The 20981-nt window shown below is 36.4% G+C and overlaps 1 protein-coding gene across 3 annotated transcripts in view; it reads right to left on the bottom strand.

Moving 5' to 3' along the window:
• The window catches only part of LOC140755783 (tyrosine-protein phosphatase Lar), a 511387-nt gene that overhangs the window by 43918 nt on the left and 446488 nt on the right, over positions 1-20981 (bottom strand). For all 3 annotated transcript variants that reach the window (XM_073091105.1, XM_073091106.1, XM_073091108.1), the window contains 2 exons: positions 14507-14701; positions 1941-2051 (listed from right to left, as the gene is read on the bottom strand). In XM_073091105.1, the coding sequence (XP_072947206.1) occupies positions 1941-2051; positions 14507-14701 (306 nt within the window). The remainder of the gene's footprint in view (positions 1-1940; positions 2052-14506; positions 14702-20981) is intronic.

Here is a 20981-nt window from a genome sequence, read left to right as displayed (position 1 = left end):
ATTTAGAGTAACAGGAACAGGGGGCTGGCCTGGATACAGCCTTGTTTACTTTATACACTAAAGTAGCTTGCGGTGTTTAAGAGACAGTTTAAATAGACTGCGTTTATAAAAACGATTTACTACGGAGTTTAAGAGACAGTTTATAGAGACTAAAGAGTATGATTTTTTTAATAATATACGAGTAACAGACGAGCATGTAGTCCATCTTATGGAAGTGGCTACTGCCGGCCATGGATATCTGTAGTCAATCCCAGATTTATTATATCCCTACCTGGGGTTGGCTACAGATGCCCCGCTTCCCCTGAGAATTAAGCTGGATTTCCTCGGAAAATTGTCTCTCTTGCCACACCCTTAGAATTACCTATGCCCGTTAATAATATTCGCAAGCACGTTAACCTTGATGACGTTGCGCTAAAAGATAAGGGCTGTGTATTTAGAGTAACAGGAACAGGGGGCTGGCCTGGATACAGCCTTGTTTACTTTATACACTAAAGTAGCTTGCGGTGTTTAAGAGACAGTTTAAATAGACTGCGTTTATAAAAACGATTTACTACGGAGTTTAAGAGACAGTTTATAGAGACTAAAGAGTATGATTTTTTTAATAATATACGAGTAACAGACGAGCATGTAGTCCATCTTATGGAAGTGGCTACTGCCGGCCATGGATATCTGTAGTCAATCCCAGATTTATTATATCCCTACCTGGGGTTGGCTACAGATGCCCCGCTTCCCCTGAGAATTAAGCTGGATTTCCTCGGAAAATTGTCTCTCTTGCCACACCCTTAGAATTACCTATGCCCGTTAATAATATTCGCAAGCACGTTAACCTTGATGACGTTGCGCTAAAAGATAAGGGCTGTGTATTTAGAGTAACAGGAACAGGGGGCTGGCCTGGATACAGCCTTGTTTACTTTATACACTAAAGTAGCTTGCGGTATTTAAGAGACAGTTTAAAAGACTACGTTCATAAAAACGATTTACTCCGGATTTTAAGAGACAGTTTTTAGAGAATAACGAATATGATATTTACGGTTTTCTTTTTGAACTGTTATTGGCGTTTGAAATTGCATTAAAAACATCCGAAATAACAGTAGTATAAGGGGTAAAATGTGATACTATTGAGAATAAAAAAAGATTATGCTTGTAACGTTATCTTAGCTTATAAACTTATATGTAGACCTTCTAGATCTTATGAGAGTACTATGATGGGTACCAGGCGGAAACAAATATAAGCACACAATGTTATCCAGAACAGATTTCAACAACTGATTTTAACTATAGGAAATCCAGGTCGGGAATCTAACCCGGATCCTATTAAACTAGTGTGATCATTACTACCAGTTCTTGTAAATACAGCCGAGCTCTGTGACTTTCCCTAGGGGAGGTTTAAAAATCCCGTCACTAATTTCCGTAAAGGTGTCTTCTAAACACGAAATCAAAACGTTTCCCTTCAAAGGGCACCGCATCAAAGGCCGTCCGAGGCGCCGCGGTCCAATTGCCTAATGATCGCGTTCGTTCACCACTTTCCACTAGGATATTATAAAATAGGGTGGAATGGCTGGTTTGTGGTTAAAAATACTTAATTTGAAGATTTAAAGTGGCTATAACGAAATAAAAAACAATGCGATATTATAATATCCGTACATAAATTGCTGTCGCCCGCTTATTTTGTATTTATTGTGTGGACACTTATATATGTATACATAGTATACATATAATAAAAGGGCAAAATATTACAAAGTATGATTAATTTACGTCGTTGTAATAAATTGTCTACATTAAATATATTTAATTTAACTAATCTTATTACAAATGCCTTTTTTGGTTTTGGTCGACTTGGCGGTGGCACTGCCGTGCACCCCCAATGATTTTAACTAAGAACGAGCCTTCCGTTCAACAATATTTTTTTTATTAATAAAAATTAAAAATGAAGTACTTACTTTTAACGTATAACGAGGTTGGTTTCGAGAACTCGGTGCCGATGGCGTTCTCCGCAACGCACTCCAGCTTGCCTTGGTCGCCCTCTTCGCTCTTCACGATTTGTAATGTACCTGTAATAAAAAAAAGTTTTAATTATTATATCGAAATATTTTTGGCTAAGAAAGATTTTATGCTAGGCTTTAGAGGTGCGGTTTTTTTTTATAATATAAGAGTAGCAGACGAGCATGCAGTCCACTTGATGGTAAGTGGCTACTGCCGCCGATGGACATCTGCAATCAATCCTAAATGGGATTAGATATTCCTACCTGAGGTCGGCCACAGATGCGCCGCTACCCTTGAGGACTAAGCTGGAACGCCTCGGTAAGGCATGTCTCCCTTACCACACCCTTCAAACCAGAACACAGCAGCGTATAACACTGCTGTTATGAGGCAGAACTAGGTGTAGGGAACCACAAGGGGTTTTACCAACTTATTCAAACTTTACAGTACACAGTACTTTTGAGGGTAATGCTTTTGGAGCGTATGTACAGTAAGTCTCATTCTTGTGCGCACGCCCTGTAGGCCAAACGGTTTAACAAATTTTAACGTGTGCGGTACCGTTGAATACGTCTCAATTGTGGTAGTAACGTAGGCTATTTTAAGCAGTATGGCTATCGCATTAACTGCATTTCCGATAAATTATAGTGCAAACTACTAAAACAACGAAACAAAATGGTAATTTTAAGTTTAAGTCGAGTTTTGCGGTACAGAATCCGACATCTATTAAAGAACACATCTTTGTAAATGTACACACACACACTTCTCTTCATTTTAATATCCCACTACAATAAAACCAAACGAACCAATTACTTCAAATGGAACAATAATCGCAACTTTATAACCGCTTTTATCAAAACTAAAACAGAAACAATAGCAATATGAGTAAGAACGGACTAATATCAAAATGAACTTCGGTAGCCCCGTTTTATATAGGGGTGGGTTTAAGATTTATGCGTTAATAACTCGCCCCTTACGACCGCTTACAGATATTGGGGTCATTAAGTTATTGTAATGAAATACACCTGTTGGCATGTCTTGTTATAAGCTAATTTGAAATTTAAATGCGGTTTACCAATTGACCTACCTATGAATGGGTAAGTCTTGACCAAGTAAGTAACCTCGGAGCTGCTCAAATGTCAGATTGAAAAGCTATAAGCTATAAAATAAAAAGGTGCTACAATGTCGGGTTATTTCCCATTTGTGTGAGAAAATATATATAAAACACGAGCTCGCGGCTTCGCTCGCGTTACGAAGTAATATTTTCATCCCCTATTTTATCCCCTTGGGGGTAGAATTGATCAAAAGTGGATGCCTACGTCATAACATCTACCTGCATGTCAAATTTCAGCCCGATCCATCCAGTGGTTCGGGCTGTGCGTTGATAGATCACTATGTCAGTCAGGAAGGGCTCGAACACAAAACTGCGATGCGACGCGATGCGAATTCGCAACGCAGAAAATTGCGATGCGAATTGCTGCGATGCGATAACGTGCGGCGTAGCGTCTCTCAGGGTGACCAACAACAACAACCACTGTGCGATGCGAATCAATTCGCAAGTTCTTGCGATGCGTCGAGGGAGCTCGCAGATTTTTGCGATGCGACGTCGCATCGCAGTTTTGTGTACGAACACTTAACTTTGAGTTATATATATTTAGATTTAAAAACTCAATGTAAACTATTAAATCAATATCCAATGTACAATATCTTGTCTGCAAGCTTTTTTATGTATTACTGCTGGGCACGAGTTTCCTTCAATAACTGGAGGAATTTTGGACCGTACTCCACCACGACGATTAGTGCAGCGAGGCACTGGCCTGTGGTCTTCGCTTAACAAATGCGGTTACCCATGCAACTACTGATGGCGCCAGACATTGTCTTAATTTACAAATCGATTGAGATCCCTACAATTCCCTTATTTTTTACTAGAGTAGCAAACTAGCAAGCAAACTGCCTGACGGTAAGTGGTCATTGCCGTCCATGGATTTATGACCAACCACACATAAGACGAGGTTCTACCTGAAGCCGATCACAGATGCTTTGCCTCTCCTGAGGAATAAGATCGCCAGTAACTCTAATCTTTAATCGAAATGCGACGACTGCCTTACGCTACAAATAATACTTTACATTTGGTAATTTCCAACACATTTTAACGTACAATATTGAACTAATCATACATTCAAGAATCGTTTGCATCGAACGGCAAAAATAAAGCAAGAACCTTACGACCGCCGTATTTGCCGTACATAGCACTGAACAGTGGGTAGATATTGTAAAATTCGTATTGCGAGCAAACAGGAACCAAACACCGAATATTCAATATGCAAGGTTATATAGAGTCCCATTTAGGGTTGCCACCTTTTTTGACGAAAAATAGTACTTTTTTAAACTTGTTAATATTGTGTTATCATGGAAATTTCAGAAAAAGGACCACATTTATTTTGAATTTTAAGTCATACATACATCTTTGGTGGTTATTATTAAATAATAATAGAAGAAATCAGACTAATTTAGATCCATATAAGTACGTGAGTAAGTGCCCGGAATGTATAAATAATGTATGTATGAAAGTATTATTCGTACTATGTTATTTTAATTACACATTTTTTCCTAAAATTTAGTACATTACTTTAGTACACATTACTTAAATTAAATTATAGTACGAGTGGCAACCCTATATTCCTGTGGCAGTGGATTTTAAACCTTATTTCGAGACACGGTGCAATATATTTAAAATACCGAAGACATTGTTGGTAGCGATGGTCCCGTATTAAACTTTTCAACTTATTGAGTAGTTAGGGGTTCCGAGTACGGGTTGAAAGGTTGTCAAAGGTTTCCATCGTTTTACGAACGTAGGTATGTATTGCCGTAAATTGGTACAATTTGTGAGTTCTTCCGCCTTCGATTTCGTATTGAATGCTTTGCGAATAATTCGTGGTATAAAGCGAACTTTTCGTGTGTTTTATTTATGGTTGAAATAGGGCTATAAATGGCACAGGTATAAATGGAATTAACTATAACTTTGTCTACGTTTAAAGTAGTGATAGCCAGGTTGTTAAACTTGGCCTCTCAATCGCGGGTGCGAGGTTCAAATTCCGGGAACGCACTTCTGATTTTTCAAAGTTATTTATGTATTACAAATTAATTATCACTTGCCTAATCTGTCAAGAAAACATTGCGAAAAACTGCGAGTTTTTTTTTAAAGTTTTGATAGATTCTTGTAAAAGTTCTGAAGGATATTCAACACGGCATATACATAGATAAGACCTAAGAAAGGATTTTCGAAACTATCCCCTATGGGTGTAAGAGACGAACTCTGTTGCCTATAAATTCGTCCCACCACCACGCCCTGTTTTTATAATCTCGGCGGCTTCCCGCAACCATTTCCGGAGCTCACTAAATCTGTGGACAGCCATAACATAAATCAATGTACGCAATAATCATTCTTTATACGCCCATTCATTAGACGGTCTTAGTTGCGGTCATAAGTGTCTCCAGTGAGATCGCGTTGACCACTTAATCAACCAACGCAAAGTAAACCTTACCTTCCCTTCTAAGAGCTAGATTAAGCGGGCATCTGTGATAAAGCTTCCCTGACCAAATTATACAGGCCTCTGGAGTTATATGGTGTTACACTTAAGTCTTCTGTTTCGTGTTGATTGCGGAAGGCAGGGTGGGTCCGGTGACGTTGGTTCTAATATAATGCCGCAACGACGCTATTCCGGCCGACGTTTATGAATAGCGCTTATTTTTCTTTTAATTACGACCCCCTGGTCCGGACCGACAAGCTAAGTGACTGCGGACAGTGGGGTGAACAAACGGATGGTACACAAAAAGGCGTGCCAACCCACATGCGTATGTGTTTTTCCAACAATAAAATAGGGATAAGCCTTATTTTAGAAAGCAGAGTAATTTATGTATCGGAGTTCCTTGAATGTTTAACGTATTTTGGGTTGAGACTTGAGATTAGTCTATATATCGGAGAATATAAATTGGTGATGGAATATTCTAAACTTTCCGAACGTCTGAATGTTAACTTACATTCGGATAAGATTTTACATATTAAAGTGACGAAAAACATAGCGAAGAATTTTTGTTATTATGTTGAAAAGGGATTTTTTTATTTCAACTTTTTTTAAGTTTTTGCTCTTTTAGTGGTAAGGGTCCTGCTACCCATGAACACAATTATAAATGTAGGCAATCTGTTTCAGAAATCAGCAACGTATTGACAAGTTGACAAGGAAAAGAAAAGTTTACACGGTGAACTAAAAAGCAATTGCAAAGTAATATCTATCACATAAAGAAAATTGGCCGTAATAAATGTCGAAAGAAACTCCTAAAAGCTACTATTTTTAGCTTAGAGCCACTATTTGCGGGCTTGGAGCGGAAAGTCGAGGTGAAAAATGACAGTCCCCGGGTAAAAAATGAACGCCATAATCGCAAATATGTCGGCGGTGGCCGTCGGAGTGGCCCATGGGATTTCTGGTAATCAAATAATACTGGACGTCGACGTGAATCGTGGGAAAAGGTTCCAGTAGATCTGGATATAATGTTAGTGGATCTAGGCTTAAGGTTGGCGGAAAGTTAAGGTCATACAATAAAGGTATTAAGGTAATGACAGTGATGACCTGGTGGCATGATTGTCACAGGTTTAAATATTAGGTACGTAGATATTTTATTTGGATGTAAAATGCGAATTAGTAATTAATTATCGGATGCTTTAATGATGAAGAAAAAAGTCCTTAAAACATTAAAATCCAATTAATCGTATACCGTACCGTTAATAATATAATGTAACGATACAGCTTCATGTAAAGCGATAAATAATTTATAATATTTATGTAAAACTAGCGTAGAATACATAAGGGAAGAAATACGCCAGTTATAAAGTCGGAACCTATGTTCCTTCGAACTTCCTAAACTATTTTAGGAAGTTCGAAGGCGTCCGCGGACAAAAGCTTGAAAGCTCGAAGCTCGCGAAGCAGTTTAAGGTTTTATGCGATTGTTATTGAAATAATTCCGAGGTCCGCGGAAGTTTTAACAATAAATTAAGTTCAGCCGCGGTGCATCTGGCAGACGTTCTGACACGATTTAGGGATTTGAAAAAAAAAAATTGTCGAGTCGTTTAAAAATAATTGAACAAATTTTAACGCCTTTAAAAAGAATTATACGAATATATATTTATATACAATCAGGAAACTAGTAAATTAGGAAATTAATATTTTCCAATTAAAAAAAATGGTACGCAGTCGAGAAAATCTGGTTTGAATTTTTACAAGTAAATATTTTAATTTTTTTAATTATAAAATGATAGCGGATAGAATCCTCATTTTAAATTCTTTTTTATCAGCTGAACTGATTTTCTTTAAACTTTTACATGGAGGTAGTTAAGTTCGCAGGACTATAAAATTAGTTATAAAATATCAAGGATTGAGTAAAACTTGCGGAACACGCGTTCATAAAAACGTATTTATTTTTATGAATTTAATTTTATTTGTATAGTTTAAAATGGCTATGATCTTATGACATACACATTGAAAGACGTTAACCAACCAAAACTCATTTATTGTCTGATAAACGCGGCCTAAAAGCTAATCCATTAAACTAAATAATTGTCATCCCACAAAGAAAAGAGCCATTAACATCAGAAAGCGACATAAGGAGCGTAAGTCCGGCAAAGCCAGTGACCTTAATCAACCCGCCCAGTTATTGTTGTACGAATTAAGCCTCGCTTTTTGCTAGAACAACAGCCGACCGGCGCCATTCAAACTTAGGGGTCCGCATTTGTATGTAAATGAATCGTAATCTCGCGGTGGCGCGCAATCACGCGCACGTCCTCGGGGACGCCGTCTAAACAAACCTAGGTACCGGCTGTACACACGTTTTCTTGTAATCTCTTTATGAGGTTTCGTAAAATTTAGACAGAATCAGAGTCTGGGAGATTTGATAAATTTGGCGTACTTGCTTGGCGTAATTTTCCAAAATTCAAGTTCATAAATATTTCGAAAAGTACTCGCATTACTTTTTCCACTGTGGAAAAAGAGTATAATAAGCAAATAACAAGATCCTACTACAACAGTGTTTAATAAATTACCAATTAGTTAAGTAGAATGCCAGTGAAAGGTTAGTTCCTTATTTAAAGATTTATAAATTAAATGAATCGTAATCTCGCGGTGGCGCGCAATCACGCGCACGTCCTCGGGGACGCCGTCTAAACAAACCTAGGTACCGGCTGTACACACGTTTTCTTGTAATCTCTTAAAGAGGTTTCCTAAAATTTAGACAGAATCAGAGTCTGGGAGATTTGATAAATTTGGCGTACTTGCTTGGCGTAATGTTCCAAAAATCCTGTTCATTAATATTTCGAAAAGGACTCGCATTACTTTTTCTACTGTGGAAAAAGAGTATAGTAAGCAAATAACAAGATCCTACTACAACAGTGTTTAATAAATTACCAATTAGTTAAGTAGAATGCCAGTGAAAGGTTAGTTCCTTATTTAAAGATTTATAAATTAAATGAATCGTTATCTCGCGGTGGCGCGCAATCACGCGCACGTCCTCGGGGACGTCGTCTAAACAAACCTAGGTACCGGCTGTACACACGTTTTCTTGTAATCTCTTTATGAGGTTTCCTAAAATTTAGACAGAATCAGAGTCTGGGAGATTTGATAAATTTGGCGTAATGCTTGGCGTAATTTTCCAAAAATCATGTTCATAAATATTTCGAAAAGGACTCGCATTATTTTTTCCACTGTGGAAAAAGAGTATAATAAGCAAATAAAAAGATCCTACTACAACAGTGTTTAATAAATTGCCAATTAGTTAAGTAGAATGCCAGTGAAAGGTTAGTTCCTTATTTAAAGATTTATAAATTAAATGAATCGTAATCTCGCGGTGGCGCGCAATCACGCGCACGTCCTCGGCGACGTCGTCTAAACAAACCTAGGTACCGGCTGTACACACGTTTTCTTGTTATCTCTTTATGAGATTTCGTAAAATTTAGACAGAATCAGAGTCTGGCAGATTTGATAAATTTGGCGCTTGGCGTAATTTTTCAAAAATCAAGTTCATAAATATTTCGAAAAGTACTCGCATTACTTTTTCCACTGTGGAAAAAGAGTATAATAAGCAAATAACAAGATCCTACTACAACAGTGTTTAATAAATTACCAATTAGTTAAGTAGAATGCCAGTGAATGGTTAGTTCCTTATTTAAAGATTTATAAATTAAATGAATCGTTATCTCGCGGTGGCGCGCAATTTGGTATTGACTCTTGGAGTCTCAATCAATTTCACAAAATCAAAATTTATAAAAAAAAAATGGGATATTTTCATCAAGTGTCTTATAATAACTTGATTAGCTGTAGCACTTTAGTGAAAAACAGTAAATGTTGGTAAACAATAATATAAATTATAGGAATGCTAAAACAAACAAATCTTAATCTCGCTGTGGAATGCAATCACGCGGCCTGTCCTGAGGACGGATGTGTTTCAACAAATCAACATACCGCCTTCTTGTAATTTCTATTTAAAAGGCGGTTTGTTAAAAAATAAACTCTATTTTCGATTAAATGTATAGCTAATTCGATTAATTATTCAATAACGTTACACTATTTAACCGACTTCAAAAAGGAGGTGGTTCTCAATTCGGCCGGTATATTTTTTTTTGTCTTCCTAAGTTGAACACAGAGTGTTTAATAATGTAAGTAATGTGTACCTATGTTGTGAGTCAGTGAAAGGTTAATCCATTACTAACGAATCGTAATAGTAAATGTATCGTAATTTGGTGGTGGCGTGCAATCACACGCACGTCCCTAAGGGCGTAAAAAATTGTGCAAATGTGCAATTGTGCAAATCGCAAAAAATTGCTAAAACATTTTATTTTATATGTAATATAGGAGCAGCAGACGAGCATGTAGTTAGTTGTGTAGGTATGTTAAAATCTCAAAGTAAGATGGCGATAATTGATTTAAAATGAAGTGAGAATATTGGTAGCGAAATAACTGGCTTTAAAATTAAACGAGAACGCACGACACCCTTTGTTCCAACTATAGTTTAATAACTAACAGACATAATAGGCCGTAAAATATTAATTCCCTTTATTGTTCGCAATTTTCAATTTAATTTTAAAGGTGTTATAGTTAGCGGACTGTATTTCAGTTTTAAACGAAGGCAAAAATTGGTATATTTTCACTTAGGCTGTCGCCTAAATGTTGCTACATTGTCACAATAGTATCAAGCCATGCTGTACCTCTGGGTGTTCTAGGTCTGTACCCTTACCATGAGTGTCTTGTTTTTGTTTACGTATTTCCCATATATTTCCAATCAGTTCTGATACAATCTGCTATGGGCGCTGATTAGAAATGTATGGGCAAATACGTAAACAAATACAAAAATAGTCATTTTTGTAAAAAGTCATACTAAGGGTACTGTACAGATTTTCTTGCGTTTATTATTAAGTTTTAGGGAGTTAAACACCTATGTTATATTCTACATCGTCGAGAACTAAATAGGTACGTAGAGAAGTGCTATGAACGAATATTGTGTTGTATGTGCGACTCTGTGAGATCTAACCAACTTATATGAAGACTTTTTAGCATAATTATCTGTCACATAAGACATTAAAGTGGGGTTTTAAATTATCGTATCCTTTTTCAAATACATTTTAAGCGTCGTACATTTAAAAAAAATCATTCTGCCAGAGGAAGAGTCTAATACAACATACATAGAAGTTATTTCATATAGCTAGATTTACTTTAGTATTTTACTAAGTAACGTTATTGATACATGATCAATCGAAAGGAGTATTGTTTTAAATTATAATTAACAGTCTTTGCGTTGTTGACGTATTAGATGTCGAATTAGAGCAGAGATTCTTAAGAGGTCTCTAGCGGAATCGAGGTATGTGTCCGCGCGGTGGGGAAACATTGATAAGAACTGATGTTTGCGATCGAAGTGGATTATTATTTTGTTGTGATTTGAAGCGTGTGGTCACTACTTTGAACCTGCTACTCAAACCCTTTGTTTGTAAAGTAATAGTAGTATAGTTATTTTGTAAGCCCGAAGTTATAAATGTTAAGAACAATAAATACTGTGAGAGTATTGTTTTAAATTATAATTAACAGTCTTTGCGTTGTTATCGTATTAGATGTCGAATTAGAGCAGAGATTTTTAAGAGGTCTCTAGCGGAATCGAGGTATGTGTCCGCGCGGTGGGGAAACATTGATAAGAACTGATGTTTGCGATCGAAGTGGATTATTATTTTGTTGTGATTTGAAGCGTGTGGTCACTACTTTGAACCTGCTACTCAAACCCTTTGTTTGTAAAGTAATAGTAGTATAGTTATTTTGTAAGCCCGAAGTTATAAATGTTAAGAACAATAAATACTGTGATTACTGTGTTTGTGTCTGCATCTACTCAATGACAACCCATACATTCTATTAATGATGTCGATGAGAGCCGTCCTTTTAAGTAGACTTAGAATACTCGTAGTTTAGTTGATATTTGCTTTAAATAACATAAATACATAGTAACTACATTATGTGTTGTAAATAATACCATTTACTTTTTTTTGATGTTCAATACTGCATCTTGTTTATTCTAAGATTGTAGGCATCCGATATCAACCTGTATCGCAGAAATCTCATTCGAAAGAGTGGTATAAGAATAACGAAGTAGAAGAAATAGGTAAAAGAGACTGAACAAAGTTTTCCTATTAACTTTTCTTTTAGCAGAAAATCCTGATTAGCTTTAGAAAACAGAGCTGAACATGCGAAATGCGAATTTATATAATAGTGTTTACTGGATATTCTGCCTAAATATTTCAGTGTTTTTTGTGTGAAGAATTTTTTGAGCAAATTATTTTTTTTCTAGAGTATATTGTCGAAATAGAGGTTTTAAGCGAGCCTATTGCTATTTTTCTGCAATGTGAAAGATAAAGGAATTGAGTAGCGCTCGTTATTAATAATCAATCTATCCAATGCTTTTCCTCCCAAAAATCGATATTAAACAATTTGTTCATATTAAATATTGTCATCTTTGATAGGCAAAACGGTTAATTATTAATGGTGGACGTAACTCACCAATCTTTAATACAAATCAGAAACTCCGTATTATGAATTATTACTTGCTTTAAAAGTAAGGGTAAAGTATTGTAACGAAACCTGCATACTTGAGAGATCTTTAAAAAAATCTCAAAGTCTTCTAAAACGCACTTGGAAGGAGCAGTGGACCCTGGTCTAATCCTTCTCATTCTGTCAGGGGTCCGTGCCCAGCAGTAGGACAGAAACGGGTTGTAATGTACCTATATAGTACATTTCAACCTTCGAGTTTTAAAACAGCATCACAGCCAGGAAAGATCCGAATATTTATGGGCTCAAGTTTCAATTAAAATATAAGTCCTTCAAAACTCGAACGCCCTTCGCGCCGTCCATTAGGGAGTTGCTGTAATAATTATCTTCGAACTAACACTTAGAGCTACGAAATATTGGAGTCGACCAAGGAGAAATAATCCTAAGGAATAAATTAAAGTTAATGAGATTAAAGGAGCCACGGCAAGTCGCCCGAGCTTACTCTAACTGAATTTAAATTACTTCCTCACCTCTTGTGAAGTGCATAATGGCATTAAAATTAAAATTATTAACATTTCGGCGAGCACCGCCACGGATTTGAGTGAAGCTTCAATTTACAAATAATTGAATGCCCGTCTATTATTATCTGCATACTAAAATAAAATTTGAGTTCCTCTCGTCTTAACTTATTTCTGTTCTGCTGGGCACGTGGTAAGCACCTCTCATAGTCCACCGCTCTGGCCTTTTGGAGATTGATAGACCTCATACAACTATGAGATTTTTTTTTTTATAGTAAAGGCCTTTTAGCTATGTCATTTTCGTTGTATTTATGCTGAGGATAAAGATGATCGCCTCATATGTTAGTCAGTCGGTATCCAGATCCTTCTGCCAAAACGCAAAACAGCTTCACACTATACATGAGTAAGGTGGTAGTGTCTCTCGCGCGAAACTATACTGCTCTGCCATTTTACAAAAACACTACAAAGTAACCACTAAAATGGAGCCAAAAAATGGCGCATAGATAGGACATATTCCCCTCATCACATTTATTTATTATGATAATAAATCGCGTTGCATAAATAAAGCACAATAAGCAATTACAAGACAGAGTTCAGCTTTCCGTAAAGTTAAAAAGTAATAAATATAATAACGTCATAAAACTTGTGCTTTCCTGGTAAAAAACTGTAAAATGCACTGATTAAAAACGAACAGAATCCAGGTTATCAAAAGGAAGACAGGAAAAGTTATAAGACTTCTTTAAAATTATGTTCGTATAATTAAAGGTGCACTACTTAAGGCTTAATGGTTATAAAAATATTTGATATATAAGTTAATTAAAATACATCATTAACAGTATATGACTAAATTATATTACGACAATGTTTAATCATTAGGAAAAAAAATCTACACTCCGAATTTGTTAAGGAATATTTCAAATTATTCATACTATTTTTTCGTACTTAAAATTTAAGTATGAAATAATACCTAGTAGCTAGTAATCATAAAGAAAGAAACAAACACCCGTCCGCTTAAAACACACAGTATATGTTACTCTAACAATTTAGACGAATTCAATGACATCTTATATGTAAAATCTGTCAAAGCCGTTCGTATTGTAGGGCGTTCTAAAGAATGCGTCATACATATATACGCTAGGAAAACATTACCCTCCTGTAGCCGAGTGTAAAAACGACTCCATACCCGATCATATATTTATTCATGTCTATGTGCGTTACAACATATACAGAAAACTATAATAAACTTAGCGTCAATATACCTCTTGGTCCGTCAAGGCTACAGATAACAATCACACTTGTCAATACTTGGGGAACCTTAACAAAAGATTTGACAAAGTTCGTGATGGCGGCCAAACTTCGACGGTCAGGCTACGTGTTCGCGTTAATATGGACGGGCTTGAACTTGAAACTTAGAAAACTAGACGAAAATGACATATGAAATCGACTGCTGGAAGTTTGTCAAGTGGGACATTTTATATCAAAAGAAAGATATATTTTAATATATATATTATATATTTATGACTAAGCAAATTAACTACATAGTTGCTGCCTCAATGCTGGGCACTGGCTCTTCATAAGTAAAAGAGACTTGGACTATACTACATTATGTTGATTCAATGCGGATTGGAGGAGAAGTCACCGATTATTTATAATTACTATAATATATAATTTACAAAACAAATTAATATTTTGTAAAGTTTGCTCCAGACCTTCCTCAATTATAAGGAGTAACCTGTGGTGAGTAGTTGAATAGAAAACAGAGTACAAGATGAGTTCAAAAACTCAAGGTGCTTTGATAATATTCAGATTTAAATATGAATCTCTGCATGGGAAATAAATCCTTATTACTAGGACTATAGGTACTTCGTATCTTGAAGTTTACTGGCTATACTACAATATCCAGATATCGTAATATCTACTAGTATTAGTATTTGTACTTACCATGCATTTTGTCATTCAGCAGCGCGTATCGTGGATTGGAGGCGACGTCCAGGGGTAGCGAGTTCCACAGCCACCGGATCTTCGGCATGGGGATGCCATTGGCCTGGCACGGCAGGGTCGCGGTGTGGCCCACTTCCACCACCATCGTGGTTGGCGGTGGCGCGATCGTGGGGAACCCGGGCGGCACTTTGTCGGCTGTAAAAGAGGGGATAGTTAGCTTTTTTGTTTATTCATAAGCGACAATTTTTTTTTACATTTTATTTCTTGTATATAGTATAGAAATCTATAGTTCTCATTTGTAATCACTTATGTGTATATTGGATAAAATGCATTATGTTTCAAACAGAAAATACCTTATTTAATTTTATTTGTACTTATTTTTCTACACTAATATTATAAAGAGGAAACTTTGTTTGTTTGTTTGGTTGTAATGAATAGGCTCAAACTACTGGATCGATTTTAAAAATTCTTTCACCATTCGAAAGCTACATTATCTACGAGTAATATAGGCTAAATTTTATATGAAATATATGTGATAAATAGATTTTGAGGTGGTACAAATTTTGCCGGGTCAGCTAGTATTTTATAAAATTTAAATAATAACCGAGCATAGAACGCGATAGGGTTACAATATGTATTTAATATTAGGAGTAGTTAGTAACTATAATATTCTATTGAAATACTGTTTACTCTCTTTCAATCCTTCGAGAAACCACTTTCTTTCTTTGCGACAAATGTAAGACCAGTTCTATTTTAATCTGTTAACCTATTTGCCTACCGATCTATAAACCTCGACGTATGGATATTATATCCAAAAAATATTTATTTTTATTTTAATGGCTGGTATAAAAATAAAAATGCCTGTAAAAATATACCGAAGCCATTGAATAAATATTTGAATTCCGTTGTAGTTGCTGACCTGTTCGTGTTATGTATGGGTTTTTCCGATACCAAAAAAAATGTGTCTTAGGACGGACAATCTCGATCTGAGGTTGTATACCCATCGAAAGCATAAATGCATCTTGCATCTAGATTTATCCAATCGGCTATATTCCTACTTAATTCATTATCATCAAGGACCTTTAATTATTGTATCACTGTTTGGCATGGGTCTCCTTTAAGAAAAAAAAAACCCTTATTAGATCCTATCTCTTAACCCATCACCAGACTAAAGTCTATCAATTTTTGTTTTAAGTTTTTGGGAAAATTTCAGGTTATTAATTTCTAATAAGCACATAACTACAATGTACATGATTGGCATTTCAACCTCATGCTAGGAATCAAATACCAAAATTCGTATTACAAGGCTTTGCTTCTTGACTCATTATTTTTTTAATTCATTTGCTTTTTGTTTTATTTGTTTATTAGTCAAAATTTAAAACACCTCCTGAGATCACTGTTTTTCAAAGTGTGGTACGTAACTCTCTAGAGGGTCACAGAGTCTCTTTAAGGGGGTCGTAATCTGTAACAGTTTAGTCATGCCAAAAAGTGTATATTCTGCACTCGTTCCAATAAAGATGAGTAAAATATATTTTTCTACGACTTTCCTCAGGAGTCCCGTTCTTATGAGAAATATATGGTCACGCTGTATATTGTACCGCGGAGGTGTAAAGTTTATTGCGTGTTTTTACGCTCAGAATTATCCGCGGAATGAGATGAAAATGTTAAATGTTTGAAAGCAAACCGCAATGCCTCTCGCTTGGTTTACGAGCCTCAACACCGGCCGCAAATTGGTTTCATTCATGGATTTAGACTATTTTTCATTCAACAGTTACTATTCCAGTCTGAATTTACGACCCGAGTTAATAACTTAACAGATAAACATTGGAATAAAATATTTTTAACTACATAATTTGAAAAGAATATCAATGGGGTATGTATATTGGCTATTTATGGTATTAAAAATGTAGCCGAATAAGACAGTTTTTTAACGAGGAAGGATTACTTATTACTCAGTTAAAAATCAACCTTTTACTTCAAAAATACTCTTACAATACAAATAAGTCCGCGACACCAAAAATCAGTCATTGATGTTTATGTAAGTTAAAAGTAATATATTCATACCACCGAACGAAGTCAGCCCTGGTGCCTAGCTAGCAATAATTTGAAAGATAAAATAATAAATTAACGAGCAAGCGTTCACATCGGAAAGCATTCTTAATTATCCGCTCGATTATGCCGCTTTCGTGTCGCTGACAAACGATGTTTTTATTAAAATGACCTGTTTCCCCTCTCCCGATTAATGTACACGTGAAATATTATTTTTTGCTGTCGCCTTAACAATTTGTCACCTCCGTTGTTTATGCGTACGTAATGTTTAGATAGCAGGTTTCATAAATTTTGTGATACATAGTACAATCACATGTGAAATATTGTGGATTTGAATGTGGTAGAACCCTCTCAGAATCGACCGCGGCACCACCGCCACCACCTATTTCTGCCTTATAACAGCAGTGTTAAACGCTGCTGTGTTCTGGTTTGAAGAGTGTTGTAAGGGAGATATACTTTTCCGAGGCGTTCCAGCTTAGCCCTCACGGGTAGCGGCGCATCTGCGGCTGACCTCGGGTAGCAATATATAATCCTATCTGGGGTTGATTACAGATGTCCATGGGCGACAGTAGTCACTTGCCATCAAGTGAACTGCATGTCCGTCTGCTACTTCTATATTAAAAAAAAGTTGCTTATTAAGTTTGATTACAACAAAGGTTCTCAAAGGTTGCCGTAAGATGTATTGGGGTCGAAATTGGTTCGATGGGGTTGCGGTTATTTTATGGCTTTGTGGTGAGATGAGGGACAAAACACAACGGGATCTATACACAAAGCACAATATTTTATTTACAGTGTGTTTTAGTTGCTGATAAAATGTTAAAAGTCAATCCACTAAATGCTGAGCAGATGTTATGTACAAAATCTGGTAAATACCTCAATGATGGATAACTTCCCAACATGGTTCAATTTGTAAAGTATTTAAGCAACGTATTGAAAAATGTATGAACATGAAAAAAATCAGACTTGTAAAATTATGGGGTCAACCATTACTTGTTATAGAATACCTAACTTGATACAGATTACTAACCTTAATATCAGAAATCACACCAAAATAATTCAATTCTGTTAAGAATAATATTAACTAATTTCGTACTTTGAATAAATTAATGTTTAATTTTTTTTATTTCTTTAAATGAGTGCCGACAGTATTTCACGGAATCTAACAGACTTACATTAACAAGAATGACAGAGCTGCTCATTTCACGAATTTCATTTACCTAATGTTTGTTAGATGTCAATGGACGAAAATCGCGTTATAATTACTATTTCGACACATTGATTGCGTGCTCGGCCCACACGCATAACGGTAATGTTCTGGTTCTAATGTTACTTGGAACTGAATTAACTTTTTGTATGAAAATAGTCTTCTAGGCTGTTAATTTGTTACTTGTACTCGTACTTAAACTTTGCAGTTTGGTAAAATAATTCTACGAAACGCCAAACGTTTTCTAGGATTCAGGATTGTGCGTGTTGTATATTGCATGCGCACGGAAAAGGGTAAATAAAGTAAATTACCCTTCAAACTACAACACAATATTACTCAAAACCGCTGTTATAAGATATTCTCGAATATTAATAAAAATATACATAAGTTAGATTAGATATAAGAAGATAATATTTCTATAAATAGCGTGCAATTTGGATGGTAAGTGGCCTCTACATCCCATGGACATCTCTAACCAACTCCATATAGTTGAAACAGGTGTTCTATCTGAAGTCGATTATAGGTACGGTTCCATTACTGAGGACTAAAATGATCGCCTCATACCAGTCAGTCATCCACCCGTTCCACTGAAACATGAGTACTGCTTTATACTAGAAATAAGTGTAGAGGTGGTACCTTTTAACCCCAATAGTTTTCCCTTTCAATATTATTGATATGATTTTTTTTTTTCAACTAAAACCTAAAATCGAAGGTTCCATACATAAGTAAACAGACCATAGCAGTCAGGGATTATTAAATTCATTCCTTAATGTCAAAGAGGCCTTTATTTCACGTCACTAGTACTGAAGGGCTTTATCTTACACTCAAAGGTACGAGGTATGAGCTCAGGTTACTTATTGCCTTTCCTTCGTGCGGGAATTCGAACTCCCGTACAAGGGATTAGGGCTTAAATTTGACGTAGTAGATGTTGGGGAAAAATTGTATTGATTCAAGGCTTTTTGATTAAGCGAATCGCGTTGAAGAAAGGTTTTCATTTAAGAAATTGAGAATGTTTAAAGGGACTTTTATTATTAAAAATATAGAGATTTCAATTTGGTTTACCGTAGTTTCATTGTTGACAATGCTGTATCTAGTCACGCTAAGTAAGGACCTAATTTCCTTTCATGCTGCCGTCTAGCAAATGAGACTCATCATCATCAACCCATTACTGTCCTACTGCTGGGCACGGGTCTTCTCTGAGAATGAGAAAGATTAGGCCATAGTCCACCGCGCTGACCAAGTGCGTATTGGTAGACTTCACATACCTTTGAATTTTTTTTAAGTATTCTCTGGTATGCAGGTTTCCTTACGATGTTTTCCTTCACCGTTTAAGCAAGTGATCATTAATTTCTAATGCGCAGATAACTTTGAAAAATCGGAGGTGTCTGGTATTTGAACCTCGGACCCCTTGGTCAAGAGGCCGAGTTCCTTAACCACTAGGCTATCCCTGCTTTCCTCATCAAAGGAGACTTAAAATCTTCCAATCCTGACCTATACCTGATATACTGATCTGATTAAAGACCCGCCAAATCTTATAATCAGAACGTAACTCACCAATATTCCAGATAGAACCATGTACTACCTCGTAATATAACGAGCGGCGTAATATATTACAATTTGAGGGTAGTCGGGAAACGGGCGCTGTAATTAATATCAAGTTTACGTAAAATTTACCGTCGGCAGACACTGGGGGTGATTTTGGCTTTGTTTCATATGATTAGGGGATGTTATGGCGTGGCAGGTAGCTGAGATTACGTTTGAACCGTAGTTGGTCTATTGCGGTGTGAAGTCTTTTGATGTTCTTTTGCTTTTGTTTGTATATAAATCAAATGATTGTTTTTTGGCGTGTATGTTTTTTTATTCTAGAAATAAATGAGCATGCAGTCCACCTGATGGTAAGTGGCTTACGTCGCCCGTGGACACCTGTAATCAACCCTAGATAGGATTACATATTCCTGAGGTCGGCCACAAATGCGCCGCTACCTCAGGGCTAAGCTGAAACGCCTCGGAAAAGTATGGCTGCCTTACACACCCTTCAAAAAAGAACACAGCAGCGCTTAACACTTCTGCTATTAGGTAGAAATTGGTGTGGCGGTGGTGCCGCCGGAGTCGAATCACAAAAGGTTCTACCACCTTCTTTCAGTCTATGTTGAAACCTCTCGGGTAAATATTTCTTTCTTACCAAACGCTTTCAATCAGCAGCGCTTAACACTATTGTTTTAAGGCATATTTGGCTGTATTACTATAATAAAATAGAATTAAGTATTATATAGTTGAATAAATGCTTTATTTAAATACATTAAGTCCTGGACCAAATAAATGTTTTCAAGTAGTAGAGTCTTATTTGCATAACAAAAATAAAAATAAATTTCAAAAAATCTCATATACGGTGATGTACGCAGATGTAAACGCACAGTTCATAAGCCAATAATAACATTAAGCATCCATTTCATAATTCATCATGTACACAGTTTAATGTGGCTTAACATACGTCATGAGGGTACTAGGCTTGCATGAAATATTAACATGTACGCCAAAATTAATACGTCTCAAGTGGGGCAAGTCAATTGGGGCTGTCTTGGCTTTGCTTGGCATTAGACGTGTAATTTGGTGTTGTGTAGGGAGTACATACTTAATTAAACTTTGTGAATTTTTCAAAGGGAATTTGTGAAGATACAATTTTCTTAACCGATTTTTGACGTGACAACGTCTTATAATTCGATGGAGCCGGCTGCACGCACCAAAAAACATGACTCATGCGGCGTTACCTGAGGCGTTCCATTTAAGGCTTGTAGTGTAAGCGAGAGCGCGGAACGAGCGACAAAGAGGCACAATCGGCCTCCGCGTTCGGCAGCATTCGACATCTGTCTCTTTCCTACTTGCAACCATTCCATCAGTATTTTCTTATGACGTTGTCACGTTCAACTATCGTCAGTAAACCGACTTTACAGACAACCGATTTTTTTGTAATACAGAAGTGGGAAACAAGCCAGTTCACTTAATTGTACGTAGGAATTGCCGCCTATAGATATCTTACACAATATAAGTTCCATATGGAAAAGAAACTCTACCTACAACCGATCATAAAAGCATTGACATTAAGATAGCTAGTACCGATATTTTATTAACCAGGGGGATACCTTCAAAATGTACTCGATGCCGTAGGAGCGACACGGAGTTATGTGGGATTCTTACTGCACTGCAACCCCCCCGGTTGCTGTC

Source organism: Epargyreus clarus, unplaced genomic scaffold (genome assembly GCF_041222505.1).
Source record: "Epargyreus clarus isolate Ecla_fem2 unplaced genomic scaffold, WU_Ecla_fem_2.2 ptg000034l, whole genome shotgun sequence".
Classification (NCBI taxonomy): Eukaryota; Metazoa; Arthropoda; class Insecta; order Lepidoptera; family Hesperiidae; genus Epargyreus; species Epargyreus clarus.
This window is presented reverse-complemented; position numbering and strand designations above follow the sequence as displayed.